The 27,755-nt window shown below is 57.5% G+C and overlaps 3 protein-coding genes across 3 annotated transcripts; all 3 read left to right on the top strand.

Annotated features, from left to right (window-relative positions):
• The first annotated feature begins 156 nt into the window (after positions 1–156).
• Positions 157–9,192, top strand: LOC128853450 (dynein regulatory complex subunit 4-like). Its single transcript, XM_054078338.1, has 8 exons — positions 157–890; positions 1,302–1,356; positions 1,982–2,187; positions 2,464–2,619; positions 2,966–3,052; positions 3,775–3,984; positions 5,053–5,118; positions 5,447–9,192. Exons 1-8 carry the CDS (start codon positions 801–803, stop codon positions 5,672–5,674), a joined length of 1,098 nt encoding a protein of 365 aa, XP_053934313.1. The 5' UTR covers positions 157–800; the 3' UTR covers positions 5,675–9,192.
• A 3,142-nt stretch (positions 9,193–12,334) lies between these two features.
• Positions 12,335–18,228, top strand: LOC128853451 (dynein regulatory complex subunit 4-like). Its single transcript, XM_054078339.1, has 8 exons — positions 12,335–13,068; positions 13,480–13,534; positions 14,159–14,364; positions 14,641–14,796; positions 15,143–15,229; positions 15,953–16,162; positions 17,231–17,296; positions 17,625–18,228. Exons 1-8 carry the CDS (start codon positions 12,979–12,981, stop codon positions 17,850–17,852), a joined length of 1,098 nt encoding a protein of 365 aa, XP_053934314.1. The 5' UTR covers positions 12,335–12,978; the 3' UTR covers positions 17,853–18,228.
• Positions 18,229–20,256: 2,028 nt separating this feature from the next.
• LOC104068372 (RNA-binding Raly-like protein) lies at positions 20,257–27,663 on the top strand. The gene is made up of 7 exons (XM_054078341.1): positions 20,257–20,459; positions 22,651–22,729; positions 24,731–24,781; positions 25,088–25,236; positions 25,534–25,647; positions 25,918–26,084; positions 26,476–27,663. The coding sequence occupies exons 1-7, from the start codon at positions 20,423–20,425 to the stop codon at positions 26,512–26,514; spliced, it is 636 nt and encodes a 211-aa protein (XP_053934316.1). The 5' UTR covers positions 20,257–20,422; the 3' UTR covers positions 26,515–27,663.
• The last annotated feature ends 92 nt before the right edge of the window (positions 27,664–27,755 follow it).

Raw genomic sequence — 27,755 nt, 5'->3', positions numbered from 1 at the left:
GGCACTGCGAGACAGAATATATCTGAGCGGAGGCTCCTTACAGTAGGACAAGATTTTGTTATTCATTTTCTGGAAGCTGACAGGTTCTGTCAGGTCCTGGGCAATCCCCACAGAGCCCAAACGTGCATGTGTCAGGGTTCCTCCCCTTCTCTCCTCCTCTTCTCTGTCCCAGCAAAAGCCCCTGTGTCCTGCCAGGTTTACGACACGGCTTGCCAAGAGTGTCTTGCCGAGGTGTCTGTTTGAGGCCACCTCTTCCCCTACCTGGCTCTTCCTCTTGGCTTTGCAGCTGGAGAAGCATGTTGAGCGTCTCCGTGAGGAGCTGGACCGGGAACGGAAAGAGCGCAACTATTTCCAGCTCGAGCGTGACAAGATCCACAATTTATGGGAGATCACCTGCCGGCAGCTGGAGGACAAGAAAGCAGAGCTGCGTAAAAAGGACTTGGAGATGGAAGATTTGGACAAGCGGCATAAAGCGGAGATCAAGGTGCGAGGGGAGGAGGCTGGGAGGTGTTGTGAGTGCCCCGAGCTCTGGGTGAGCCTTGGGCAGCTCTGAGGAGATTGAGGGAAAGGGGTAGAGGAGGAGAAGCTGGCTGGATTGCAAGCCAGGAGCATCTTGACCAATACCCCAGCCCCGAGTGTCTTCGTGCTGAAGCCACTCACCCGCTCTTGTGGCTTGTCTTTAGGCTTACAAGCAGAAGACGAGGCACTTGCTTTACGAAAACCAGGAAAACCTCACTGAGCTGAAGGCGGAGGGCATCTTGTCCATAAAGCAAGCTCAGGAGGATCACTGGGCCCAGGAGATGAGGCTGCAGGAAGGCGTGGACACTTTGAAAGCGAAGTTGAGGGAGCAGCAGCTGGCCCACGAGGCGCTTGTGAAAAGCATGCTCATGGTACGTCCCTGGCCGGGCTGGAGCTGGGCGTGAGGTGGCTCTGTTGGAGAGGGAGGTGGTGGGGCTGCAGGTGGAGTCCTCCCAGCACCGGCATGTGAGCAGGAGCCTGCCTCCCCGGCTCAATCCATGGGGTGGGATGGGGTTTCCCACAGGCACTGGTGGGCTCAGGGCACTAGGAAGCCAGCACAGTAACAGGGAGAAGGGATTCCTGGGGTACCTCCTGCGAACCCTGCCTCCTGCAGCAGGGAGCTGTGGGAGCAGCTGGAGAACCTATAAGCCGCTGTTTGCACGGATAACATGGGATTGGCGCCATGGCCGGAGCCTTTCCCAGGGAGCAGGAGGGAATCCCTCAGGATGCAACTGCCTCAGGATTTGGTTGTCAGCCTCTAACAAACAGCTTCTCTCTAACAGAAGCAAGAAGAGGAGATCACCCAGCTGCGCCGGGACTTCGAGAAACAAGTGAAAGGTCAGGACACGCTCGCAGCTCCTGTGTGAGCTCCTGTGCCAGGGAAGGCTTCTCGAGCTCTCCTGCACTGCCAGGCTCCTTGACGGAGCCTCGGGCAGAAAAGGGGGCTGGTTTTGCCCAGGTTCTGGCTGGTTTTCCCCAAGTTCTTGCACCCTGTGCTCTGGGGCTGCCACACCCCCAGCATCGCACGAGCGGAACCAGGCCGGGTGCCTGTAGTGTGGGTGAAGGGTGTGGGCAGGGCGCTGTCGCTGCTCCGGGCCGTACCGCCGAGCGCAGCTGCCTGGCCGTGCTTCTCCAGGCCGCAGGGTGGGCTGGCTGGAGGAGCTCTTGCTCCAGTCTCCTCCTCAGGGCTCATTTCAGGGTCTCACGGTCTGACTTGGAGCATTTCCATGCCCTCTTCCAAGGATGCTCTTTCTGGGCTCTGCTCTCCATGGTCCCAGTGTAAGGAGTGCAGTGTAACTGCTCTGTGCACTGCTGGCAGCTGTGGGGATGGTGCTAAGGAGCTTCTTGTCCTCGAGTGATGCCAGGGCGGCACATGGCCAGACTGATGCTGCCTGGCAGAGCCGGGGTGTATTACACAGGGTCTCCGGGAGGTGCTCACTCAGCCTCCTCTGCACTTCCCTAGAGATCGAGACCAAGTACACAGAGAAGAGGCAAATCCAGGAGGATGAGCTTTGTTCACGGGGGAAGTTGGAGATGTGTGAGGTGGAAGAGAGGAAGAACATACATATTAATGAGCTGATGAGGGACCACGAGAAGGCCTTCAATGATATCAAGAACTACTATGAGGATATCAAGCACCAAAACCTGCAGCGCATCAACTTGCTGAAGGTATTGCCTGCCCCCACTGCTGCAGCCTGCCTGGTTTGCAGATCCTTCCCCCGGGGACAGGTCCTGTGAGGATTTCACCCTCATCAGGACAGATTCCAAGTGGTGATATGGTTGCTGCCAGTCTCCTGGGGGCTGTACACCATTATGTGAGCAGTGCTTTTGAGCACAGGGAGATGTGTGTTGCCGGGCCTGCAGTGGGAGGGTGTCCCGATGGTGTGGGAAGCTCTGGGGAGCTGGGCAGCCCCCGCGAGTTGGCACTCGTGTTCCCAAGAACAGGAGGAGATGGAGAAGATGAAAATGAGAGAGAAGCAGTGGAGAAAGGAGAGGGCAGAGTTGCTGTCCCAGAACAAGGAGCTGAAGGAGATGTTGGAGTCCACGCAGAAGCAGGCGTTTGAGCTGAAGAAGAAGTTGGCCCGCTGTGAGTACGACCAGGTGAGTGGCCAGCCCTGGCCTTTCCCAAGCCAGCCTGCCTGTTTCCTGGAGGGAGTCACTCGGCAGTGACCTGTGCTGCTCTGCTCGGCCAGATCACTGCGCAAAGTCCTTTGAGTCATCTTCGGCTTAGCTGGGTGTTCCTGAGATCTCAGATGGGACTCCTAGGGCTCTGGCAGCAAGAAGCAAGAGCAGCCCCTGCTGCAGAGGGAGAAGCGGGTCGCTGTGTGTGCTGACTATATTTTCTTGCCTGTATCTCTTGGCTGGTTGCTCTCCTTCCTTGGCAGAGTGCATCCCCCACACCTCCTAGAGAAACCCATGCTCTTTAACTGTCCCTTCCCACTCGCAGGATGCAAAAGGCCATCTGAAAATCACCCAGAAGGAACTGAAGGACCTTCAGTGGGAACACGAAGTGCTGGTGCAGAGGTTCAGCAAGGTGAGAGCTGTGGGTGGGTCTGGGCACCCCATTTCCCTCTCCAAACTCGGGCACAGAGGCTTAGCAGAGAGTCTGCGCTTAGCCGAGGGCTTTTTGAAGCTGATCCAGAGCTGTGTGATAACTGCTGCTTCCAACAAAGCTTCTCACCGCTTTGACGTCTCCACGGTCAGCAGACAAGCCTGGCCTTGTACTTTGCTAAACAGTGATGCACGCTCCGACGGTCCCCTCCTGGCCTGCGAGGGGCTGGCCGTGCAGCGTTTGGGGGCAGAGCTGCGGGGAGAGATTGTCACGGGCCACCGCAGCCACAGCTGCTTCCCTCCTTCTGCCACTGTTGGGGGTCGCTCTCTCCACTTGCCGTGTTGGAGCCGCTCAGGAGGAGTCCTGTTGACTGAGTTCTTCCACACTCAGGCTCTCCTCCACCAGCGAGCTCAGATAAATCTGAGGCAGGACACAGCTCATTTGCAATTCGTAGAAATCCCCAGGAACATGAACAGTGATCTGAGGCCTCGTGAAGGATCTGTCATTAAGGCAGCAAGATAGTGCTTTCAGAACTAGTCTGTGGAGGGGAAATTGTGTCCTAATTAGATGCCGTGGGGAATGGCTGGGCTCTCGCTGGAGCAGGCGGGGCTGAGCTGACAACCCTGTTTGCTGCCGTCCCTGGGTGGCCACCAGCCCAGGAGCTCCTGAAGGTGGTGTGAAAACCTTGCTGTCTTTGGGAGCAGGTGCAGGCGGAGCGGGATGAGCTCTATCAGAAGTTCACCAAAGCCATTCAGGAGGTGCAGCAGAAGACAGGCTTCAAGAACCTGCTCCTGGAACGCAAGCTGAGAGGACTTCACAGCATCCTGGAGGGAAAGGAAGTGGAGCTCAAAGAGGTCTTGGCAGCCTCCAACCTTGACCCAAGCACTCTCTCCTCGGTCTCACGGAAGGTGGAGGTACTGTGGAGCCCTGTGCAGGCTGCACTTGGTGGGCAGAGGCTGCTCTGGGGTGAACGCAGACCTTGGAGTCCCCATCCTACACGGCTGTAGCTTCCATATCACTCATTCCCAGCACTCCCAGGGCCACAGGCACTCCAGCTCTCCCTCAAGAATGGAGGATGTGGGTGTCAGAGTTTGGCGTTGATCTTTCCCTCAGGTGGGGCCCGTTTTGAGGAGCGTGGCCCCAGGCTGAGCAGCATAGACAGGCTCCCAGGGGCTCTGCAATGTCTGCTGTGCTAAAAATACATATGCAGAAAGCCTCAGCATGGAGGCTTGGAGACCTGCATTCCTGGAACCTGCCGCAGACGTAACGGCAGAAGCAATGCTTGCTTAGGCTTGAGTTGAGATGCAGAGGATGGAGGTTGCACGCTAGGCTCAGCCAGCATCCCGGTGCCCTCCCAGTCATCCCATGCCAGCCTGTCCCCTTCCAGGTCCCCTCTCTGGTGGGTGGCAGTGAAGCACGTGGACACCTTTTTGCCTGGGTGCCCTGGGGGTGCGCACAGAAGCAGCTGAGGCTCTGGAGTCGTAGGATGGGGCAGCAGATGTGTCATCTATGAGCAGGTGCCACAACAGCAGGAAGGAACACACATTCCTGGAAAGGCATCAGGCACTGAGCTCTCCCGCAGCCACTGGGGTCCTGGAATTGCTTTGCTCAGCTGCCTCCAGCACCGTCCAGGGAGCCTCTCTCCCTGTAATACTCCTGGTGCTGTGACAGCACGGCAGTGCTGCCATCGCTCCCCCCATTGCAGTGGGGCTGACGATGACGGCAGGGCTGTGCTGGCACTTGTGTTGTTGGTCTGGGAGGTCCCAGCTTGGGGCTGGCTGTCCCTGGCAGTGCTGGCTCAAAGGGGGCAGGGTGGTGGCCGCCTGCCAGGCTGTGCTGCCAGCTGCTCCGCTTGAGCCAGGCCTCAGAGCTAGCTCAGCTTTGCGCAGAAGATCCTCCGTGCGCTCTGCCACGGCACTAACCCTACAGCGTGGCCAGTGTGCCCGCGCAGCCACTGCCTGACACGCCGTCTCCCTTTGCAGGATGTGCTCAAGACCAAGGACACCACCATCAAGGAGCTGCAGTTCCAGCTGGCCCGAGCCACCAAGGTGAGGGAACGGGCTGGGGCTTCCCTGCCTCCCCAGGTTGGGGCTGTGGGCTGTTGGGTGGCGGCTGCAACTTGTGGGGTGCAGAAGGGGAACGTTCTGCTTCAGGACGTGTATGGAGCACAGGAAAGGGAACTTGCAGCAGGCCAGCTGAGCTGCTTCATGCCCAGTGCCGGGCAAGACCCAGCCCAGACTGCAGATTACCCCGCCTGCTCTGCGAAGGAAGGCATGTTGGGGTCCCACCTCACCATGCAGGGGAGACCGTACCCAGGCGTGGTGCGGCTGCGCTGCAGCTGGGCTTTGAGCTGACCACAAGGTGCTTCCCTTACAGGCACACAACGACATGCTGCAGGTGCTCAAGGGAAAGCTGACAGCCTTTGGCATCCCCTTGGACAACCTGGGCTTCAAGCCCCTGGAGAGCCCTCAGGTGGGGCAGGGCCCTGCGGGACTCGTTTCTGTCCCCAACATATGCCAACGAACACCAAGGGACCAACTGCACCGGGCAGAGAGCTGGACTCTGCCCCCTTTGCACTTCGTGCCATCACGCAGACGCCAGTAAGCATTCAGGAGTACCTCGAGGACCCCTTCTCTTCTTCCTGGTGGACCTTTTCCTCAGGAGCAGCCCCCAGCAGACCCCCTCACTCCTGGACATCGGCCGGCTGGCTGACCAGGACCAGGAAGGACCATGGCTCATCCCAGCATCCCACCCACTGGACCAGCCTCCCCTGCCTCCTGGGCTGCCCTCAGGAAGGCTATTTTTCACGACAAACATGTTGTTTGAAGCTTTAACAGTGTTGGTCTCGTAGTTTCCTCCAGCGACCTCCATCTCTGGGAAGAGAACGGGCGTTTCCCCTGACTGCCGTTGTATGTTGTGTAGGAGTAGGGGCTCATCAATAAGCTTTGATGAGATCCCCTCTCAGTCTTCTCTTTTCTGAGCTAACAGACTGAGCTCACTCAGCCTTTCCTCATAAGAGAGATGCTCCAGTCCCTTCATCATCTTTGTGGCCTCCACTGGACTCTCTCCAGTAGTTCTTTTTCTTTCTTGAGCGGGGGAGCCGAGAACTGGATGCAAGACTCCAGATCGGGCTTCACTAGAGCAGAACAGAGCAGAGCAGAGCAGGACGAGAACCTCCCTCAACCTGCTTGCTGAATTAAGGATAAAATTGCAATCCGATTTTTCTCCCCTTTGCAACACTACAGAAACTTTATCAAAAGACAAAAATTAAAGTGTGGTTCTGTTAGGGAACAGAACACAGCAGAGTCTAGAGAAAGGAGCCACTGGGAGGTATTCACACGTAGAATCACAGGATCACTAAGATTGGCAAAGACCTCTAAGATCACCCATTCCAGATGTCAGCCCAGTCTCACCGTGCCTGCTAAACCATGTCCCCAAGTGCCACATCTACATGTTTTTTGAACACATCCAAGGACGGTGACTCCACCACTGCCCTGGGCAGCCTCTTCTAATCTTCAGCATTCTTTCAGTAAAGAAATTTTTCCTAATATCCAGTCTAAACCTTCTCTGCCATAACTTGAGGCTGTTTCCCTTCATCCTATCACTTGTTACTTGGGAAAAGAGACCAACACCCACCTCACTACAACCTCCTTTCTGGGAGCTGCGGAGAGTGATAGGGTCTCTCTTCAGCCTCCTCTTCTCCAGCCTAAACAGCCTCGGGTCCCTCAGCCGCTCCCACAACCCCTGGGCTCCAGCCCCTTCCCCAGTTCCATTCCCTTCTCCGCACGCACTCCAGCCCCTCAAAGTCCTTCTCGTAGTGAGGGGGCAAAACCGAACCCAGGATTCCAGGTGCAGCCTCACCAGCACCGAGCACAGGGGGACAATCCCTGCCCTGCTGCTGCTGGCCACCCCAGGGCTGATCCAAGCCAGGATGCTGTTGGCCTTCTTGGCCACCTGAGCACACTGCTGGCTCATGGCCAGCCACTGTCAACCGACATCCCCGGGTAGCTTGAGGAGAATGCTTTTGGTACATATCATCACCACAGAGGGATAGAGCTGCATTTCAGGAGATGTAAAAGGAAAGAGTAGCTATTTGGTTCCAAAGTGGATGCCTAAATGGCACTCTATTTGCTTAAGCATCTTGGCAATTATCTTCACTGAGCGTCTTTAACAATGGCAACACGTGTTTGAACGAGGTGCCATGTGCCTTCTTTAATGTGTATGAGTCTGCCTGATGTGTCGTTGCCTATTAACAAAAATATGGCAGAAACAGAGTCAGTTTGGGTCCAGGCTGCCTGCTCTGGAGCCCTTGAAGTGCAAGCACAGCCCCACGTTCCCAGCACCCTCTTGCACCCCAGGACCAGGACATGGGCACCCATCTCCTTCCCATGCTGTGGGCTTCAGCTCTGGGAGCAGCTGGAGAAGCTATAAGCCGGTGTTTGCACGGATAACATGGGATTGGTGCCATGGCCGGAACCTTTCCCAGGGAGCAGGAGAGAATGCAACTGACTCAAAATTTGGTTGTCTGCCTCTAACAAACAGCTTCTCCCTAACAGAAACAAGTGAAAGGTTCCTGCCTGGACGAAGGACTGTGTGTCTAGGGCAGTGCCAGGCTCCCCACTCCCCCGTCTGTCCTGGTGGGCCACTGCACGGCAGAGACCGCTGGCCTGGACCCAGGGAGGAACAGCCCTGTCCCTGTCCCTGTCCTTGTCCCCTTCCCTGCCCACAGTGTCACGTGCGGGTGAATGTTACCCCTGCAAGTGCTCCGGAGCTCTTGGGGCAGGCAGCTGGTGGGTGCAGGTGGGCCCCTTCCCCTCCGGGAGCCCCCAGGTTGTGATCGGCAGGGTGGGAGCATGAGCGGGGCTGCATCCCGCTGCCCTGGGGCTGCTGCCAGCCAGGCAACGCCAGGCTGTGTATCTGGAGCAGGACAAGCTCTCGCTGCGTCCCAGCAGCAGTTCTGGGCCTTGGCTGACAGCTGCAGCAGGGATGCTGGAGGCACCACGGCGAGCAAGGCTGCTTACCTGGCTCTCCTCTGTCCCACTCAGCCGGGAGCCCGCGGGTGCTGACCCTGTGCAAAATGCCATCCCCTGCCCAGGCTGCCCTGCCTGGTGCCGCAGCCTCTTCCCACGGAGCTGGCGAGGCCGGATGCCGCTATCCCAGCGCAGAGCTGCAGTCAGACTGGGCGCTCCTTCCTGGCTGGGCTGAGCCAGCGCAGGTGCCTTCCCCCTGGGAGGGCCGCCCTGGAACACTGATGGCACCCTTGCTCCGGCAGCACCGCAGCCCCAAGGCCGGCGGGATGGACAAGAGCCCCGGTGGGACAGACCAGAGCCCTGGTGGGACGTCGGGCCACCAAGACAGGAGGAGCCGTGGCGGAGCTGCCATCCCAGCCTCACCCCCCTTCCGGAAAGCACCCGGAGTGCGTTGGTGCTGTGGCAGCCGGGCATGTGGGGGCTGCCAGGAGCCGGCAGCGGCTTCAGCATGACCCAACTCTGCCTGCCTGCCGCTGGGGCACAGGGCTGGGCTCGGCACCTCACCTGCACTCTGCTGAGGACGGTGGCCTGCAGCCCCGTGCCCTTCCATGTCGGCACCCTGGATCTTCAGGGTGTACTCGGGGACTGCCTGCAGCAAGAAGCCCTGGAGTGATGCATGCAGTTCAGGACATCTATTTTGCTGTTGAAACAGTGCCAGAAATGTTGGGTGAAATGCTTGAGGATGTGAAAGTGTTCTCTTGGGTTTGTACACTCAAATCTATGCTAATCCTACATGGGAAGATTTTTGTAACAGACGTACGGAGACGTAACAGATGTCAGAATTTACCATCTCAACACTAAGTAAAAATAATTGTAATGATGTACAGCGTCTCTGCAAAATAAAGAGTCATAGGATCAGAGAATGGTTTCGGTTGGAAGGGACCTCAAAGCCCATCCGGTTCCAACCCAAACCATTCTATGGTTCTATGATTGGGAAATATTCCTTCGCCCAAAGGGTGTATATATGCTAGCACACTCTGGCAAATCTATCAAACTGCAAAATGTGTAAGTGTACAATTTTTGTCTTTAGTAGTTACTAATGGTAGTAAATGGTGAGGACTTCAGACCTCACAAAGTGGCTGAATTCCTGGGTTGGGAAAAAAAGTGTGTAGGTGGGAGGGGGTGGGCAGGGGGGCGGGAAGCAGGGCACCCTGGGGCTCTCTGCTCCCTTAGAGGCGCTGCCTGCGCCTCCCGTGCATCCCAGTTCCCTAAGGCTGGGCAGTGAGCAATCACTTCGTTTCAGATCTAGTAAAGACCTTCCTATAGATGGGAGATCCCACAGCCCCACCTGCTGCTGCGCGAAGCAAACTGTTTCTCAAACAGCCTTTGGGTTTTCTCCTCAGTATTCCATCCACCAGAACAACTCGTTATTTCACAATGAGTGTATTAATATCTCTGAGAATACCAGTTCTCTGCTCACTGTATCTACTGGAATGAGTATATTCCTTTATGTAAACGCTCAAATCAGTTTTAGAGAGAGAATGACAATTGCTTTGTGTGTGTTTGGATCCTGTTGCTGTGTTTATGCAAACGATCAAATAATAGAAAACTTTCAAACAATGAGACAGAATAAAAGAGGCAGCGAAATCAAGTCGGGAATTCCTCTACCCTTTAAGAGAAACTGGAATAGTGATAAGAAGGGAGTGTCCTGCTGCTGGAGGCTGGATAATTGCCAAAGCAGCATGAAATCTGTGGAAACCAAGGGAAAGATAAGAGTATTAATGAATGAGATAGACAGGCAATTAATAAAAGTCTGGTGTGATTATGGTCAGAGTTTTGTAAATGAGGAATGGAATAAAAACAGTGTGAAATTTTCATGGTGTGTGCTGGATTGAGGGAAACCTCCAAGCCCCTGGGATTTGGACAAAACTGACGAGAACGATGTCTCTCTCCATGACGTGGTAATTGGCCCATCACACACCGGGCAATGGAGCCATGGTTTGGGACAGCAGTGGGATGCAGTCAGTTGCCATGGGAGCATTAGCTGGTGGCCAGGGCTATTGTGATGTCACACTGTGGGCTACCAGGGGTCTTCCAGCTCTCAGCTGAGGCAGCATCAGGCTGTGAGGCCACCGCCTCTCCTCGGTGTCCCTCAGCTGATCGGGGCATTAGGCCGCCGCCAGACGTGTCTGTCTGGGCAGAGTTGTTCTCAACTCAAACTCGCACAGTCAAGGTGACGTTGGGGCTTGTCCCTTGGCCAGTTGGGCAACTCCGTTGTCCCACACCCGAGCCCACGTTCTGGGGAGCGTGTCTGGCCGCCGCGTGCGTCTCACTGCATCCACCCGTTCTTCACCTGGAGACCACAACACCAAGCGGCAGCCACCATGGTGAGAGCGGGTCCAGGAGACCCAGGGCTGGTGGGGAAGAAGGGGGGAAAAAGAGCCCCGGGGCGGCTGGGGGCGCTGCTGAAGGGTCCCTGGAGCCGGGGGGCGCGGGCAAGGGAGGGAGCTGGGGCTCAGCCTGGCCCAAGCCCACTCCTGGGGAGAGGAGGGACCCCACAGCGCTGCGGTGCCACTTGTGAGGCATGGCCTGGCGTACAGGCATCGTGTGCCTTGGGGCTTCCCTGCAGAGCTGAGCTGGCAGCGGCTGGGCATGAGCTGTGGGTGTCCTGGAGGGTCTGGGAGGCGTCCAGGCATCCTCCTGGGAACCCTGGCTCCGTGACCCAGCACTGCCTGTCACCATTCTCCTCCTGTCCCCGCCGTGAGAGCACGTATGCTTCGCGGCCTGGGATGGGGCGGCACAGCTCCCTCCAGCACCTGAGCCACAGGCTTACTTCATGCGGATTGCCTTCTTTCCTTAGGCACCCAAAAAGAAAGCTGCAAAACAAGCAAAAGAGAGTAAAGCTGCAGCAGTGCTGGATAGCTCGGCCCCCAAGGAGATGAGCAAGGAGGAGGTAAGAGATCCCCCGTCTCCCAGCCCACCTCTGGGCCGGTGGACATTGCTGCTTTCAGAACAACGCTTGGAAGCCCTGCTCGGCGCCTGTCTCCAGGGACAACAGCTGTTGGAGCGTGATGGTGTTCATTCACTGTCTGATGCCTGGGCTGTATGTGGGGTTCTCCCTGTTCCTGGAAGGAGCAGCCCCCTCATCCCACCCTCTGTTCCCCTGGTCCAGGGTGCTCTGTTCTCCGGCCCTGTGCCCTTGCTGTCTTCTCCCCAACTTCCGTGACCCAAGACCCCTGCTCAGCCAGGTGATGGCTCAGCCTGGAGCTCTGTCCTTTGCAGGCTGCTACTCTCTCAGTTTTGTTGCTGTGAAGGCAGGAGGTTCCTGTAGGAACAGGGAGGGCGGGCAGCGAGGAATGTGCAGCCACTGCCCCTCGGTTGCTCCAAGTCCCCCTTGTTTTGTCCTATAGATAGAGGGGGAGATGGTCCTGGTCTGGGGGACCTTGCTGCTGGGATAAGGTCTTGCACAGGTCAGTGCGAGCGATGTGCCCAGGTGGGAACCAACATCCTGGCTTGGATCAGCCATGGTGTGGCCAGCGGGAGCAGGGCAGGGATCGTCCCTGTGCACTCCCTACGGGTGAGGCTGCACCTGATATCCCGGGTTCAGTTTTGGGTCCCACACTCCAAGAAGGACATTGAGGGGCTGCCGCGCATCCAGAAAAGGGAACAGAGCTGGGGCAGGGTCTAGAGCCCAGGGCTTGTGGGAGCGGCTGAGGGACCTGCGGCTGTTTAGTCTTGAGAGGAGGAGGCTGAGGGGAGACCTCACTGCTCTCTACAACTACCTAAAAGGAGGTTATAGGGAGGTGGGGGCTGGGCTCTTCTCCCAAGTAGCGAGTGATAGGACGAAATGGCCTGAGGTTGCACCTCGGGAGGGTTCAATTGGAAATTAGGGAATATTTCTGCACCAAAAGAGTTGTCAAGCCCTGGAAGAGAATGCCCAGGGAAGTGGTGGAGTCACCATCCCTGGAGGTATTGAAATGATGTGTAGGTGTGGCACATAGGGATGTGGTTTTGGTGGTGGAGCTGGCAGTGTGAGGTTTATGGTCGGACTCAATGATATCAAAGGTCTTTCCCAACATAACTGGTTCTATGGTTCTAAGATTCAGCAGTATTTAAGCACCTAAGAATGATGTTACCAGGCACTGCGAGACAGAATATATCTGAGCGGAGGCTCCTTACAGTAGGACAAGATTTTGTTATTCATTTTCTGGAAGCTGACAGGTTCTGTCAGGTCCTGGGCAATCCCCACAGAGCCCAAACGTGCATGTGTCAGGGTTCCTCCCCTTCTCTCCTCCTCTTCTCTGTCCCAGCAAAAGCCCCTGTGTCCTGCCAGGTTTACGACACGGCTTGCCAAGAGTGTCTTGCCGAGGTGTCTGTTTGAGGCCACCTCTTCCCCTACCTGGCTCTTCCTCTTGGCTTTGCAGCTGGAGAAGCATGTTGAGCGTCTCCGTGAGGAGCTGGACCGGGAACGGAAAGAGCGCAACTATTTCCAGCTCGAGCGTGACAAGATCCACAATTTATGGGAGATCACCTGCCGGCAGCTGGAGGACAAGAAAGCAGAGCTGCGTAAAAAGGACTTGGAGATGGAAGATTTGGACAAGCGGCATAAAGCGGAGATCAAGGTGCGAGGGGAGGAGGCTGGGAGGTGTTGTGAGTGCCCCGAGCTCTGGGTGAGCCTTGGGCAGCTCTGAGGAGATTGAGGGAAAGGGGTAGAGGAGGAGAAGCTGGCTGGATTGCAAGCCAGGAGCATCTTGACCAATACCCCAGCCCCGAGTGTCTTCGTGCTGAAGCCACTCACCCGCTCTTGTGGCTTGTCTTTAGGCTTACAAGCAGAAGACGAGGCACTTGCTTTACGAAAACCAGGAAAACCTCACTGAGCTGAAGGCGGAGGGCATCTTGTCCATAAAGCAAGCTCAGGAGGATCACTGGGCCCAGGAGATGAGGCTGCAGGAAGGCGTGGACACTTTGAAAGCGAAGTTGAGGGAGCAGCAGCTGGCCCACGAGGCGCTTGTGAAAAGCATGCTCATGGTACGTCCCTGGCCGGGCTGGAGCTGGGCGTGAGGTGGCTCTGTTGGAGAGGGAGGTGGTGGGGCTGCAGGTGGAGTCCTCCCAGCACCGGCATGTGAGCAGGAGCCTGCCTCCCCGGCTCAATCCATGGGGTGGGATGGGGTTTCCCACAGGCACTGGTGGGCTCAGGGCACTAGGAAGCCAGCACAGTAACAGGGAGAAGGGATTCCTGGGGTACCTCCTGCGAACCCTGCCTCCTGCAGCAGGGAGCTGTGGGAGCAGCTGGAGAACCTATAAGCCGCTGTTTGCACGGATAACATGGGATTGGCGCCATGGCCGGAGCCTTTCCCAGGGAGCAGGAGGGAATCCCTCAGGATGCAACTGCCTCAGGATTTGGTTGTCAGCCTCTAACAAACAGCTTCTCTCTAACAGAAGCAAGAAGAGGAGATCACCCAGCTGCGCCGGGACTTCGAGAAACAAGTGAAAGGTCAGGACACGCTCGCAGCTCCTGTGTGAGCTCCTGTGCCAGGGAAGGCTTCTCGAGCTCTCCTGCACTGCCAGGCTCCTTGACGGAGCCTCGGGCAGAAAAGGGGGCTGGTTTTGCCCAGGTTCTGGCTGGTTTTCCCCAAGTTCTTGCACCCTGTGCTCTGGGGCTGCCACACCCCCAGCATCGCACGAGCGGAACCAGGCCGGGTGCCTGTAGTGTGGGTGAAGGGTGTGGGCAGGGCGCTGTCGCTGCTCCGGGCCGTACCGCCGAGCGCAGCTGCCTGGCCGTGCTTCTCCAGGCCGCAGGGTGGGCTGGCTGGAGGAGCTCTTGCTCCAGTCTCCTCCTCAGGGCTCATTTCAGGGTCTCACGGTCTGACTTGGAGCATTTCCATGCCCTCTTCCAAGGATGCTCTTTCTGGGCTCTGCTCTCCATGGTCCCAGTGTAAGGAGTGCAGTGTAACTGCTCTGTGCACTGCTGGCAGCTGTGGGGATGGTGCTAAGGAGCTTCTTGTCCTCGAGTGATGCCAGGGCGGCATGTGCCAGACTGATGCTGCCTGGCAGAGCCGGGGTGTATTACACAGGGTCTCCGGGAGGTGCTCACTCAGCCTCCTCTGCACTTCCCTAGAGATCGAGACCAAGTACACAGAGAAGAGGCAAATCCAGGAGGATGAGCTTTGTTCACGGGGGAAGTTGGAGATGTGTGAGGTGGAAGAGAGGAAGAACATACATATTAATGAGCTGATGAGGGACCACGAGAAGGCCTTCAATGATATCAAGAACTACTATGAGGATATCAAGCACCAAAACCTGCAGCGCATCAACTTGCTGAAGGTATTGCCTGCCCCCACTGCTGCAGCCTGCCTGGTTTGCAGATCCTTCCCCCGGGGACAGGTCCTGTGAGGATTTCACCCTCATCAGGACAGATTCCAAGTGGTGATATGGTTGCTGCCAGTCTCCTGGGGGCTGTACACCATTATGTGAGCAGTGCTTTTGAGCACAGGGAGATGTGTGTTGCCGGGCCTGCAGTGGGAGGGTGTCCCGATGGTGTGGGAAGCTCTGGGGAGCTGGGCAGCCCCCGCGAGTTGGCACTCGTGTTCCCAAGAACAGGAGGAGATGGAGAAGATGAAAATGAGAGAGAAGCAGTGGAGAAAGGAGAGGGCAGAGTTGCTGTCCCAGAACAAGGAGCTGAAGGAGATGTTGGAGTCCACGCAGAAGCAGGCGTTTGAGCTGAAGAAGAAGTTGGCCCGCTGTGAGTACGACCAGGTGAGTGGCCAGCCCTGGCCTTTCCCAAGCCAGCCTGCCTGTTTCCTGGAGGGAGTCACTCGGCAGTGACCTGTGCTGCTCTGCTCGGCCAGATCACTGCGCAAAGTCCTTTGAGTCATCTTCGGCTTAGCTGGGTGTTCCTGAGATCTCAGATGGGACTCCTAGGGCTCTGGCAGCAAGAAGCAAGAGCAGCCCCTGCTGCAGAGGGAGAAGCGGGTCGCTGTGTGTGCTGACTATATTTTCTTGCCTGTATCTCTTGGCTGGTTGCTCTCCTTCCTTGGCAGAGTGCATCCCCCACACCTCCTAGAGAAACCCATGCTCTTTAACTGTCCCTTCCCACTCGCAGGATGCAAAAGGCCATCTGAAAATCACCCAGAAGGAACTGAAGGACCTTCAGTGGGAACACGAAGTGCTGGTGCAGAGGTTCAGCAAGGTGAGAGCTGTGGGTGGGTCTGGGCACCCCATTTCCCTCTCCAAACTCGGGCACAGAGGCTTAGCAGAGAGTCTGCGCTTAGCCGAGGGCTTTTTGAAGCTGATCCAGAGCTGTGTGATAACTGCTGCTTCCAACAAAGCTTCTCACCGCTTTGACGTCTCCACGGTCAGCAGACAAGCCTGGCCTTGTACTTTGCTAAACAGTGATGCACGCTCCGACGGTCCCCTCCTGGCCTGCGAGGGGCTGGCCGTGCAGCGGTTTGGGGGCAGAGCTGCAGGGAGAGATTGTCACGGGCCACCGCAGCCACAGCTGCTTCCCTCCTTCTGCCAGTGTTGGGGGTCGCTCTCTCCACTTGCCGTGTTGGAGCCGCTCAGGAGGAGTCCTGTTGACTGAGTTCTTCCACACTCAGGCTCTCCTCCACCAGCGAGCTCAGATAAATCTGAGGCAGGACACAGCTCATTTGCAATTCGTAGAAATCCCCAGGAACATGAACAGTGATCTGAGGCCTCGTGAAGGATCTGTCATTAAGGCAGCAAGATAGTGCTTTCAGAACTAGTCTGTGGAGGGGAAATTGTGTCCTAATTAGATGCCGTGGGGAATGGCTGGGCTCTCGCTGGAGCAGGCGGGGCTGAGCTGACAACCCTGTTTGCTGCCGTCCCTGGGTGGCCACCAGCCCAGGAGCCCCTGAAGGTGGTGTGAAAACCTTGCTGTCTTTGGGAGCAGGTGCAGGCGGAGCGGGATGAGCTCTATCAGAAGTTCACCAAAGCCATTCAGGAGGTGCAGCAGAAGACAGGCTTCAAGAACCTGCTCCTGGAACGCAAGCTGAGAGGACTTCACAGCATCCTGGAGGGAAAGGAAGTGGAGCTCAAAGAGGTCTTGGCAGCCTCCAACCTTGACCCAAGCACTCTCTCCTCGGTCTCACGGAAGGTGGAGGTACTGTGGAGCCCTGTGCAGGCTGCACTTGGTGGGCAGAGGCTGCTCTGGGGTGAACGCAGACCTTGGAGTCCCCATCCTACACGGCTGTAGCTTCCATATCACTCATTCCCAGCACTCCCAGGGCCACAGGCACTCCAGCTCTCCCTCAAGAATGGAGGATGTGGGTGTCAGAGTTTGGCGTTGATCTTTCCCTCAGGTGGGGCCCGTTTTGAGGAGCGTGGCCCCAGGCTGAGCAGCATAGACAGGCTCCCAGGGGCTCTGCAATGTCTGCTGTGCTAAAAATACATATGCAGAAAGCCTCAGCATGGAGGCTTGGAGACCTGCATTCCTGGAACCTGCCGCAGACGTAACGGCAGAAGCAACGCTTGCTTAGGCTTGAGTTGAGATGCAGAGGATGGAGGTTGCACGCTAGGCTCAGCCAGCATCCCGGTGCCCTCCCAGTCATCCCATGCCAGCCTGTCCCCTTCCAGGTCCCCTCTCTGGTGGGTGGCAGTGAAGCACGTGGACACCTTTTTGCCTGGGTGCCCTGGGGGTGCGCACAGCAGCAGCTGAGGCTCTGGAGTCGTAGGATGGGGCAGCAGATGTGTCATCTATGAGCAGGTGCCACAACAGCAGGAAGGAACACACATTCCTGGAAAGGCATCAGGCACTGAGCTCTCCCGCAGCCACTGGGGTCCTGGAATTGCTTTGCTCAGCTGCCTCCAGCACCGTCCAGGGAGCCTCTCTCCCTGTAATACTCCTGGTGCTGTGACAGCACGGCAGTGCTGCCATCGCTCCCCCCATTGCAGTGGGGCTGACGATGACGGCAGGGCTGTGCTGGCACTTGTGTTGTTGGTCTGGGAGGTCCCAGCTTGGGGCTGGCTGTCCCTGGCATTGCTGGCTTAAAGGGGGCAGGGTGGTGGCCGCCTGCCAGGCTGTGCTGCCAGCTGCTCCGCTTGAGCCAGGCCTCAGAGCTAGCTCAGCTTTGCGCAGAAGATCCTCCGTGCGCTCTGCCACGGCACTAACCCTACAGCGTGGCCAGTGTGCCCGCACAGCCACTGCCTGACACGCCGTCTCCCTTTGCAGGATGTGCTCAAGACCAAGGACACCACCATCAAGGAGCTGCAGTTCCAGCTGGCCCGAGCCACCAAGGTGAGGGAACGGGCTGGGGCTTCCCTGCCTCCCCAGGTTGGGGCTGTGGGCTGTTGGGTGGCGGCTGCAACTTGTGGGGTGCAGAAGGGGAACGTTCTGCTTCAGGACGTGTATGGAGCACAGGAAAGGGAACTTGCAGCAGGCCAGCTGAGCTGCTTCATGCCCAGTGCCGGGCAAGACCCAGCCCAGACTGCAGATTACCCCGCCTGCTCTGCGAAGGAAGGCATGTTGGGGTCCCACCTCACCATGCAGGGGAGACCGTGCCCAGGCGTGGTGCAGCTGCGCTGCAGCTGGGCTTTGAGCTGACCACAAGGTGCTTCCCTTACAGGCACACAACGACATGCTGCAGGTGCTCAAGGGAAAGCTGACAGCCTTTGGCATCCCCTTGGACAACCTGGGCTTCAAGCCCCTGGAGAGCCCTCAGGTGGGGCAGGGCCCTGCGGGACTCGTTTCTGTCCCCAACGTATGCCAACGAACACCAAGGGACCAACTGCACCGGGCAGAGAGCTGGACTCTGCCCCCTTTGCACTTCGTGCCATCACGCAAACGCCAGTAAGCATTCAGGAGTACCTGGAGGACCCCTTCTCTTCTTCCTGGTGGACCTTTTCCTCAGGAGCAGCCCCCAGCAGACCCCCTCACTCCTGGACATCGGCCGGCTGGCTGACCAGGACCAGGAAGGACCATGGCTCATCCCAGCATCCCACCCACTGGACCAGCCTCCCCTGCCTCCTGGGCTGCCCTCAGGAAGGCTATTTTTCAAGACAAACATGTTGTTTGAAGCTTTAACAGTGTTGGTCTCGTAGTTTCCTCCAGCGACCTCCATCTCTGGGAAGAGAACGGGCGTTTCCCCTGACTGCCGTTGTATGTTGTGTAGGAGTAGGGGCTCATCGATAAGCTTTGATGAGATCCCCTCTCAGTCTTCTCTTTTCTGAGCTAACAGACTGAGCTCACTCAGCCTTTCCTCATAAGAGAGATGCTCCAGTCCCTTCATCTTTGTGGCCTCCACTGGACTCTCTCCAGTAGTTCTTTTTCTTTCTTGAGCGGGGGAGCCGAGAACTGGATGCAAGACTCCAGATCGGGCTTCACTAGAGCAGAGCAGAGCAGAGCAGAGCAGGACGAGAACCTCCCTCAACCTGCTTGCTGAATTAAGGATAAAATTGCAATCCGATTTTTCTCCCCTTTGCAACACTACAGAAACTTTATCAAAAGACAAAAATTAAAGTGTGGTTCTGTTAGGGAACAGAACACAGCAGAGTCTAGAGAAAGGAGCCACTGGGAGGTATTCACACGTAGAATCACAGGATCACTAAGATTGGCAAAGACCTCTAAGATCACCCATTCCAGATGTCAGCCCAGTCTCACCGTGCCTGCTAAACCATGTCCCCAAGTGCCACATCTACATGTTTTTTGAACACATCCAAGGACGGTGACTCCACCACTGCCCTGGGCAGCCTCTTCTAATGCTTCAGCATTCTTTCAGTAAAGAAATTTTTCCTAATATCCAGTCTAAACCTTCTCTGCCATAACTTGAGGCTGTTTCCCTTCATCCTATCACTTGTTACTTGGGAAAAGAGACCAACACCCACCTCACTACAACCTCCTTTCTGGGAGCTGCGGAGAGTGATAGGGTCTCTCTTCAGCCTCCTCTTCTCCAGCCTAAACAGCCCCGGGTCCCTCAGCCGCTCCCACAACCCCTGGGCTCCAGCCCCTTCCCCAGTTCCATTCCCTTCTCCGCACGCACTCCAGCCCCTCAAAGTCCTTCTCGTAGTGAGGGGGCAAAACCGAACCCAGGATTCCAGGTGCAGCCTCACCAGCACCGAGCACAGGGGGACAATCCCTGCCCTGCTGCTGCTGGCCACCCCAGGGCTGATCCAAGCCAGGATGCTGTTGGCCTTCTTGGCCACCTGAGCACACTGCTGGCTCATGGCCAGCCACTGTCAACCGACATCCCCGGGTAGCTTGAGGAGAATGCTTTTGGTATATATCATCACCACAGAGGGATTGAGCTGCATTTCAGGAGATGTAAAAGGAAAGAGTAGCTATTTGGTTCCAAAGTGGATGCCACTCTATTTGCTTAAGCATCTTGGCAATTATCTTCACTGAGCGTCTTTAACAATGGCAACACGTGTTTGAACGAGGTGCCATGTGCCTTCTTTAATGCGTATGAGTGTGCCTGATGTGTCGTTGCCTATTAACAAAAATATGGCAGAAACAGAGTCAGTTTGGGTCCAGGCTGCCTGCTCTGGAGCCCTTGAAGTGCAAGTGGAGTCCTCCACCTCCATCCTCCTCAGACTCCTTCGGTCCCCATCCTCCACCCCCATCTTCCTCAGGTTCCTTCCCCCATCTCCTGCCTAGAGACAGAGGAAGGAGCCTGAGAAAAACTCCTGTGGAGGTGGAGGGCTGGGAAAGGAGCCTGAGGAGGATTTAGATGGAGGCAGGAGATGGGGGAATGAGCCTGGGGAAGATGGGGACAGGGGATGGAGATGGAGGAAGGAGCCTGAGAAAAAATCCTATGGAGGATGGGGGAAAGGAGACTGAGCAAGATGGGGACAGAGGAAGAAGTCTGAGGAGATGGGAATGGAGGATTGGGATCAAGGAAGGGGCCTGAGAAAAAAAATCCTATGGAGGATGGGGAAAGGAGCCTGAGGAGGATAGGGATGGAGGATGGGGACAGAGAAAGGAGCCTAAGGAGGATTGGGATGGAGGAAGGAGCCTGAGGAAAAAATCCTATGGAGGATGGGGAAAGGAGCCTGAGGAGAATGGGGATGGAAGATGGGGACAGAGGAAGGAGCCAGAGGAAGATGGGGATGAAGGATTTGGATGGAGGAACGGCAAAGGAGCCTGAGGAGGATGGGGATGGAGGCAGGGGATGGGGGAAGGAGCCTGGGGAGGGTGAGGGACGGAGGACAGACGGTGGCGAGCAGGGGAAGGGCCCGGCTGTCACAGTCCCCTCCCCCGAGCCACAGCCCGGCGAAGGGCGAGCCCCGGGCGGCACTAACGGGGCGGGCGGGGTGTGCGTCCCCCCCCGGTGCGGTGGTGCGGCCCGCGGTCCCCCCGCTCGCGGTGGTGCGGGCGGCGGCGCTGGGGCCGGGCTGGGGCCTCGGCGGGGCCGGGGCGAGAGCGGGGATGACGCTCTTCGGCAGCGGGGACGCGGGCTGGAGATGTGAGTACCGATGGGGATGGGAGAACCGGCCCGGAGCCCCCTCCCCCGGGACCCCCCGCACCGGCCCCTCCCGCGGGAGATGCTCCGGATGCGGGATGCTGCCCCGCGCCCGCGGGGACCCCGGCGTGGGGACCGGTCAAGGCACGGGGATCGGTCACAGCCACGGGGATCGGTCCCCCAGCCGTGGATATTGGTCCCCAAACCATCGATATCGGTCCCCAGCCATGGGCATCAGTCACAGCTGCAGGGATTGGTCACAGCCATGGATATCAGTCCCCCAGCCGTGGGTATAGGTCCCCAGCCGTGGGTATCGGTTCCCAGCCATGGATATCGGTCCCCAGCCATGGATATCGGTCCCCCAGCCATGGATATCAGTCCCCCAGCCATGGGTATCCATCCTCCAGCCGTGGATATCAGTCCCCAGCCATGAATGTTGGTCTCCAAACCATGGATATCAGTCCCCCAGCCATGGGGATCAGTCACAGCCACAGGGATCAGTCACAGCCATGGATATCAGTCCCCAAGCCATGGGTATCGGTCCCCCAGCCATGGATATTGGTTCTCCAGCCATGGGTATCGGTCCCCAGCCATGGATATCAGTCCCCAGCCATGGATATCAGTCCCCAAACCATGGATATCGGTCCCCCAGCCATGGGGATCAGTCACAGCCACAGGGATCAGTCACAGCTGTGGATATCGGTTCCCAAGCCATGGGTATCGGTCCCCCAGCCATGGATATTGGTTCCCCAGCCATGGGTATCGGTCCCCAGCCATGGATATCAGTCCCCAAACCATGGATATCGGTCCCCCAGCCATGGGGATCAGTCACAGCCACAGGGATCAGTCACAGCTGTGGATATCGGTTCCCAAGCCATGGGCATCGGTCCCCCAGCCATGGGCATCGGTCCCCCAGCCATGAATATCAGTCCCCAGCCATGGATATCCGTTCCCAAGCCATGGGTATCGGTCCCCCAGCCATGGATGTCAGCCCCCAGCCGTGGATATCCATTCCCAAGCCATGGGTATTGGTCCCCAAACCATGGATATCGGTCCCCAGCCATGGGTATTGGTCCTGCAGCCATAAATATCATTCCACAAGCCATAGGTATCAGCCCCAAGCCATGGGTATCAGTTCTCAGCCATGGATATTGGTCCCCAGCCATGGGTATCAGTCCCCAGCCATGGATATTGATCTGCTGCCATGGGTATCAGTCCCCAGACATGGGTATCGGTCTGCAGCCGTGAGTATCAGCCCCCAGCCATGGGTATCAGTCCCAAGCCATGGGTATCAGTCCCCATACCATGAGTATCAGTCTCCCAGCCATGGGTACCGGTCCCCTGGCCATAGATATCAGTCCTGTAGCCATGGATACCCTCTCCTGGACCCATGGATACCCAGCCATGGGTATCAGTCCCACAGCTTACTGCCCTGGCAGGGCCATCTCCTGCCTGCCTTGGACCAGTTCCTCCCCCCGGAAAGGGGTATCCTCTTGGTATCCAGCTGCCTCCCAGCCCCCTCCCCAGTCCCAGTTCCTCCGCAAGGGCTGGGATCTTCTCCCAGTACTGGTATACCTGATCCTCCCCATAACGTTACCCTTCTCAGGACAGGGATGTCCTTCCAGCATCAGGATGCTCCCCACAACATTCCCCTTCAGGACAGCAATGTCTTCCCAGTACTGGGATGCTCTCCACACCATTCACCTCCAGGACAGGGATGTCCTTCTAGTATTGAGATGTCCCCATACCGTTATCCCCAGGACAGGGATGTTGTCCCAGTGCCAGAATGCCCCCACTGCCATCACAGGGAAGGGAGCCCAGACACATGCCCCCAGGGTGACAGAGCCTGTGTGGGGTCTGTGGCCATGGCTGGGGTCTGTGGCTGGGACGCTGAGGTCTTTGCCCTCCTGACAGTGCTGTGTGTGGGGCACCCATGGGAAGAGGCCGCTGACAGAGCAGTTCCATGTCCCAGCACAATCCTGGGCTGCTCCTGTCCTTCTCCAAAAGCTTAAATCTAGAGTGAGCTGCCAGCCTCGGGCCCATCCTGTGGATGGTGTGGGGTGGGATGAGATGCCTCCAGCCAAGAGAGGAGTGTGCGGGGAGAAGCTGCTGCTGGAGACACATCTGAGTGGGGCAGGGTATTGGTATCCCTTTTTCTTCCCAGTGCTCATTCTCCTCCTCTCTCCTCCCTCAGATTTGGACATGGCCAGGGAACCCAAGCCGAGCCGGACCAGGCTGGGCCAGAAGCGGCAGCACAGCAGCAGCCTGTACCAGTGAGTGCCAGCACGTGGGGTGGGGGCTGTGCTGGATGGACTCAGCTTGGGCTGGGGACTGTCCCATGCCTGGCTCCTCTTCCACCCCTGCACTCCATCACGCGCCTCTCTGACTGTTCTGGCTGCCTGCCCGTGGTGGTGGGCATGGGCTTGTGGGATGTCCCTGCCCCATCCTGATTGAGGTCTCGGAGCATCATCTGGCTGCACAGGTGACAGCTAAAGGCCTTGCCCAGTCCTGTCTGGTGCGTGGTGCCGATGGGGTGTGGAGATCCCCCCTCCTCTTCTGAAGGTGCTGTGTGAAGAGCAGAGCCTTCTGGTCTCCATGCCTCTTAACAATGTTGATGTTGGTTGCAGTTTTGGCCTTTAAATGTTTTTCCTTGGAGGACAGACACCCCTGCAGGAGCACACAAGGGTGGTGATGATCCTGGCAATGGCAGTAGATGATGGTGATGGTGGTATTGATGGTAGCAAAAGAGCAGGTCCCTATCCCTGCACACTTTGATCTCCCTGGCTTGGCAGGCATGTGGAGAGGAAGGGACTGGAGCCGGGCTCCGTCTGCCTTCTCAGAGAGCTTTTTGTGAACGCCCTGATTGAACTAATTGCTCTGCCTGTTGCCATGGTGCCAGAGGGATGCAGTGCTGGCAGGGCAGGGACCGCTGGCCCCCCCGGGCTGCTGAAGCGTGGCAGCCGCCGCTTTTGCTCATCCCAGAGGATGCTCTGAGCAAAGAGCTGAGCTGGGAAAACCCTTACTGTGCCTTAGCTGGGTGCCAGACCCCGGACCAAATCTGCAAAGCCATCAGTGCTCCCGCAGTTGAGGGCTTCCTGTGGCATCCCTGTCCCTTTCAGCACGGGCTCTGGGCAGCAGCGTCCATTGGAGCTGGCACCTTCCCTGTGCCCTGTGCCTGGGTTGGGACTCCTCTCCAGCCATCGGTTCCTCTTCCAGCCCAGCACTCAAGGCAAGTTGTGACCTTCCTCCTCAGGTGACAGGTGGGGATGTGAAGGACTCACTGTCTCCATCACAGTGATAGAAACTGGGAAGGAAGCAGCGCTGGACTGAAAACTCCCAAAATATCCCCAGGTGCAAAAAACAGGAGCTGACCAGCTCGCCCTCACCCCAATGGCTGGTGCTTGCAGGCTGCGTCCTGTGTGGATTATTCTTGAATAAGGCAGGGTGGCAGCAGGGCTGGGAGTGCCTTTGCCTTGTCACAGGCTCCGAGTTGCCTTCTGGGCTGGGCAAGCCTGGCTTAGTCTTGGTGCCGCAGGCAGGGCAGCTTGCATTGCCCGTTAGCCCCTGCAGCAGACCTTCAGCTCTCCCCGAGCTCCAGCATCAGTGCTGCAATGACAAGCTCATCTACAGCAAAACCAGGATCCCTGGGGCACCTCGTCCCAGTCTGCCCATTCCCAGCAGCGTGGCTGGGGAAGGTTCCCTGCTCACAGCAATGCTCTGAGTCTCTGAGTCTCCCTTTGGGTTAGGCTTAATCCTACGCTCTCTGACTCCACAAGAACTGAAGCAGCAAAATGAGCCTCAGCATCTTTTTTTCTCCTCTTCCTCCCCCCTGCTCCTGGTCCACGGCGCATGATTTATTACTGGCACGTCGGCTGCCCGCATTGGAGGTGATCCATTGACAGATCGCTTCTTAATCTGGAGCCGAGTGAGCTGGCAGCATGTGCACAGAGTCAGGGACCATGAAATTTAACATCTGGGCACTCTAAATGCAGCTTCCTGAGAGCAGAGCCTGCTGATGCTGCCCCACGGGCTCTTGCCATCACCCTCAATGTCCTTGCTTGGCTCCAGGGCGAGACCCTGCCAGGGCACAGCCACATCCCCGGGCCATGCTGCAGACCACACAGCTTGTGTGGTCCCATCCAGGATGCCTCCCACTCCCTGGGGATGGGTGCTGGGTGGGTGCCTCTGCCCTGCTGTGCCCAGAGGTGGCAGCTCCACAACATCTGTGGCCCCACAGAGCAGGTGACTTGTTCTCCTCTTTCTCCCTCCTGCAGCAGTAACTGTGAGCTGGATTACGATCTCTACAGGGACGACTTCCCGTACCGGTGAGCACTGCATCCTGGGAGCAGGGTGGGCTGAGAATCCATGTGTGTCCCTAGGAATCTGTCCCCACGCCTCTGAGAGAGGCTCAGCAGTGCTGCCCCCTTCAAGGAGCATATGTGCCACAGCTTCCCTGTCATGGGAGCCTCGGAAGGGGAGTGTGGTGGGGCAGGAGCAGTGTGCATGGTGGGCAATGCCCAGGCTGGAGGTCCTTCACTGCAGAGGGACCCCAAGAGATGCTCTTGGCTGGCAGGGGCTGCTGCTGCACCCCTGGGCCATGCTCACACCACTGTGCTCTTGTGCCCTTGCAGTGTGTACGAGTACCAGAAGATCCCCCCCCTCATTAACCGCATCCCAGTCAAGACCAGACGAACTCACATGGGAACTGGAGGCAAAAGCAGCCTGAGCCCCCAGCCCGGGTCGAGGAGCAGCACCAGCTCCACGGCAGGACGGACAAAGTGTAAGTGCGATGGGGCTGGGAGGAAGAGGAGGCTCGGCCCTTGTGTCTCATGGCATTAGAGCAGTACTGGTGCCCCAAGGTCCTGCCCAGTGCTGAGCCTGTTGCTACAAGTCCCCAGCTCCAGCAGACACAGCCTGGACTGCACTGGGCTGGTGGCTGGCCCCTGGACCTGTCCCTGTTCCCCAAGAATGCTCCAGAGGGAAGGATGCTCCAGAGGTGGCTGCCCAGGACGGCATCTCCCCGGCTCTGGGTGGGCTGCAGAGCCGGGTGGGATCCTAAAGGCTCCTCTCCCCGCAGTGCGGGCTGAAGAGCTGCACTCCATCAAGGGGGAGCTAAGCCAGATCAAGGCGCAGGTGGACAGTCTACTGGAGAGCCTGGACCGCATGGACCAGCGGAGAGAGCGTCTTGCGGGTGAGGGGACGGGCTGTAGACCCTCCGACACCCCTATGTCCGTGCTGGGCAGCCTGTGGGCACGTGCAAGCCTGGACCCTGAGCCGGCTGTAAGGGGTCCCTCCCAGGAGGGAGCTGGGCATCCAGAGCCAGCTGGGCCAATTCCCTGTCTCCTCCCTGTCCCTTAGGGCGGTGGGGCAGAATCTGGCCCTTTGACACAAAGGGACCCTGCAAGGACAGGGATGGTGTTTGCACAGTTACTCCAAATTTCTGCTGTCTCGACCCTTGTAGGATCCAAGGACAGCGAGAAGAAGAGGGTGGAGATGCGGGCAGAGTCGCCATCCCCAGGAGGAGAAGGATCACGGGAGTCGCGGGGGAAGGAGGGGACGGGAGCTGACATGCACAGCAACCTGCGTGACATTGACAGCGCTGATGAGAGCACAGACACGGAGGAGACGGTAAGAGGAAGGCCAGATCCTGCGCCAGGCTCTCTGCTTTCCTAAAAATCATCCTTGCTTGCTGCCTGTGTGGGTCCTGGGGGGGATGCCCAAAGCAGAGGAGATGCTATCAGGGTCACTGGAGCTGTCCTGGCTGCGTGCCACGGCAAGAGCCACCTGCACCTCAGGGAGAAACCCCAGCACTCCACAGTAAAACCCCTGCGTGTGTGTGACTCCAGCAGCACAGGCTGAAAAAAACCACCCTGGGAGTAGAAACCCCTTTAATCGAAGCTGCTGCTCCCACACCCGCATCCCCAGCTGGGTGCAGGACCTCGGGGTCCCTGTGCTGGGCAGGGTTTGATCCTGCTGCCCAGGCACATCAGAGGCCAGCCATGGGCGTTTCTCCTTACAGGTGAAAAAACACATGTCGGACCCCGAGGGGAGCCAGTAGAAGGATGGGGAGGCCGTGGCCTCCCTGCGTGGCCAGCCCTTCCCATCTTGTGTTCGTATTTCTTTTGAGGCTTCCAGCTAGTGCCACGCATGGCGCGAGGTGCCCGCTCCCGGCACGGCCATGCCCTGTCGCCAGCACAGCAGCCCGCATCCCACCCCTGCGAGACACCGGCCAGCAGAGGCGAGAGAAGTCTTTGTGTTCCAGTGCGCTTGTTTTCTTTTTCCTCCTGTTTTCAGATCTAGGGATAAGCAGATGTGGCTGTGGGAGGGACGGGAGAAGCAAAAGAAAGGACCATATCCCAAAGGAGCATCTCAAATCCTGGCTGCCTTGTGTGCAAGCATCCCCCCACCCATCAGGTGGTGTGGGGTGCAGAGAGAGCACCTTGGGGCTCTTAGCCCCTACAGCACAGGTCACATCCCAACCTCTCCTGCCCTGCATCCCTGCTTCCGACCCCCCTGGAATTCGTTCAGCAAGGCCCAGCAGGCATGGGTACAGCCCAGGAAGACTTTTGGAGCTGTTTGGCATCCCATAATGATGTCACAGGAAGGAGGGACAACCCCGAGACAGCTCCACAGAGCTTTTATGGGATTTTGGGATGGAGGGGCGGCGCTGAGCCCAGCTCTCACATCGGCTGCAGGGCCAGCAGCAGGGTGATGCAACCCCGACTGCTCTCAGTAGCCCCTGCTCACAAATGGGGTTTCCTTACTGGATTCCTGTGAGCTGCTCTCAGCCATAGCTCGTGTTTGCGGTCAGCAGGATTCCCGTGAACAGCCTTGCCAGGGCTCCTCTCCTGCACCCAAGGAAGCTGTGGTACCCCCAAGCCTGTGCTCCCCAGCGTCGTATCTCAGTTTGGTGTCCCTCATTTCTAGGTTGGCCTTCTCTCAATGGTAGGAACTTGTTCTGTATTTCTAATTTGCTCTGGTAAAAGAGTGTTTTGTGTTGGAAAGAAAAATTATTTGTATTTCTTTTCTCTGGTTATTTGACTCCACTGCAGTTTCGAACCATCTGAAGCGCACGTGTAATTTTTGTACCCAATTTTGCTTGCTGCTTGCCACAGCTCTAGGCTTTGGGGGCTTCCTAGGATGCCACCTTCCCCACAACTCAGCCCAGAGGAAGGAGGAGTGCAGTTCTGCCCTCTTTCTCAGTGCTTTTACACAGAATATTCACTACCAGCCCACTGCAGTGCAGACAGCAACAGCTCCTCTCCATCCCCAGGAATAATTGGACCTCAAGGCAGTGCC

This window comes from Cuculus canorus, chromosome 13, assembly GCF_017976375.1.
Source record: "Cuculus canorus isolate bCucCan1 chromosome 13, bCucCan1.pri, whole genome shotgun sequence".
NCBI classification, from domain to species: domain Eukaryota; kingdom Metazoa; phylum Chordata; class Aves; order Cuculiformes; family Cuculidae; genus Cuculus; species Cuculus canorus.
Note: the sequence above shows the minus strand (reverse complement) of the source record. Positions and strands in the feature narration are given on the sequence as shown.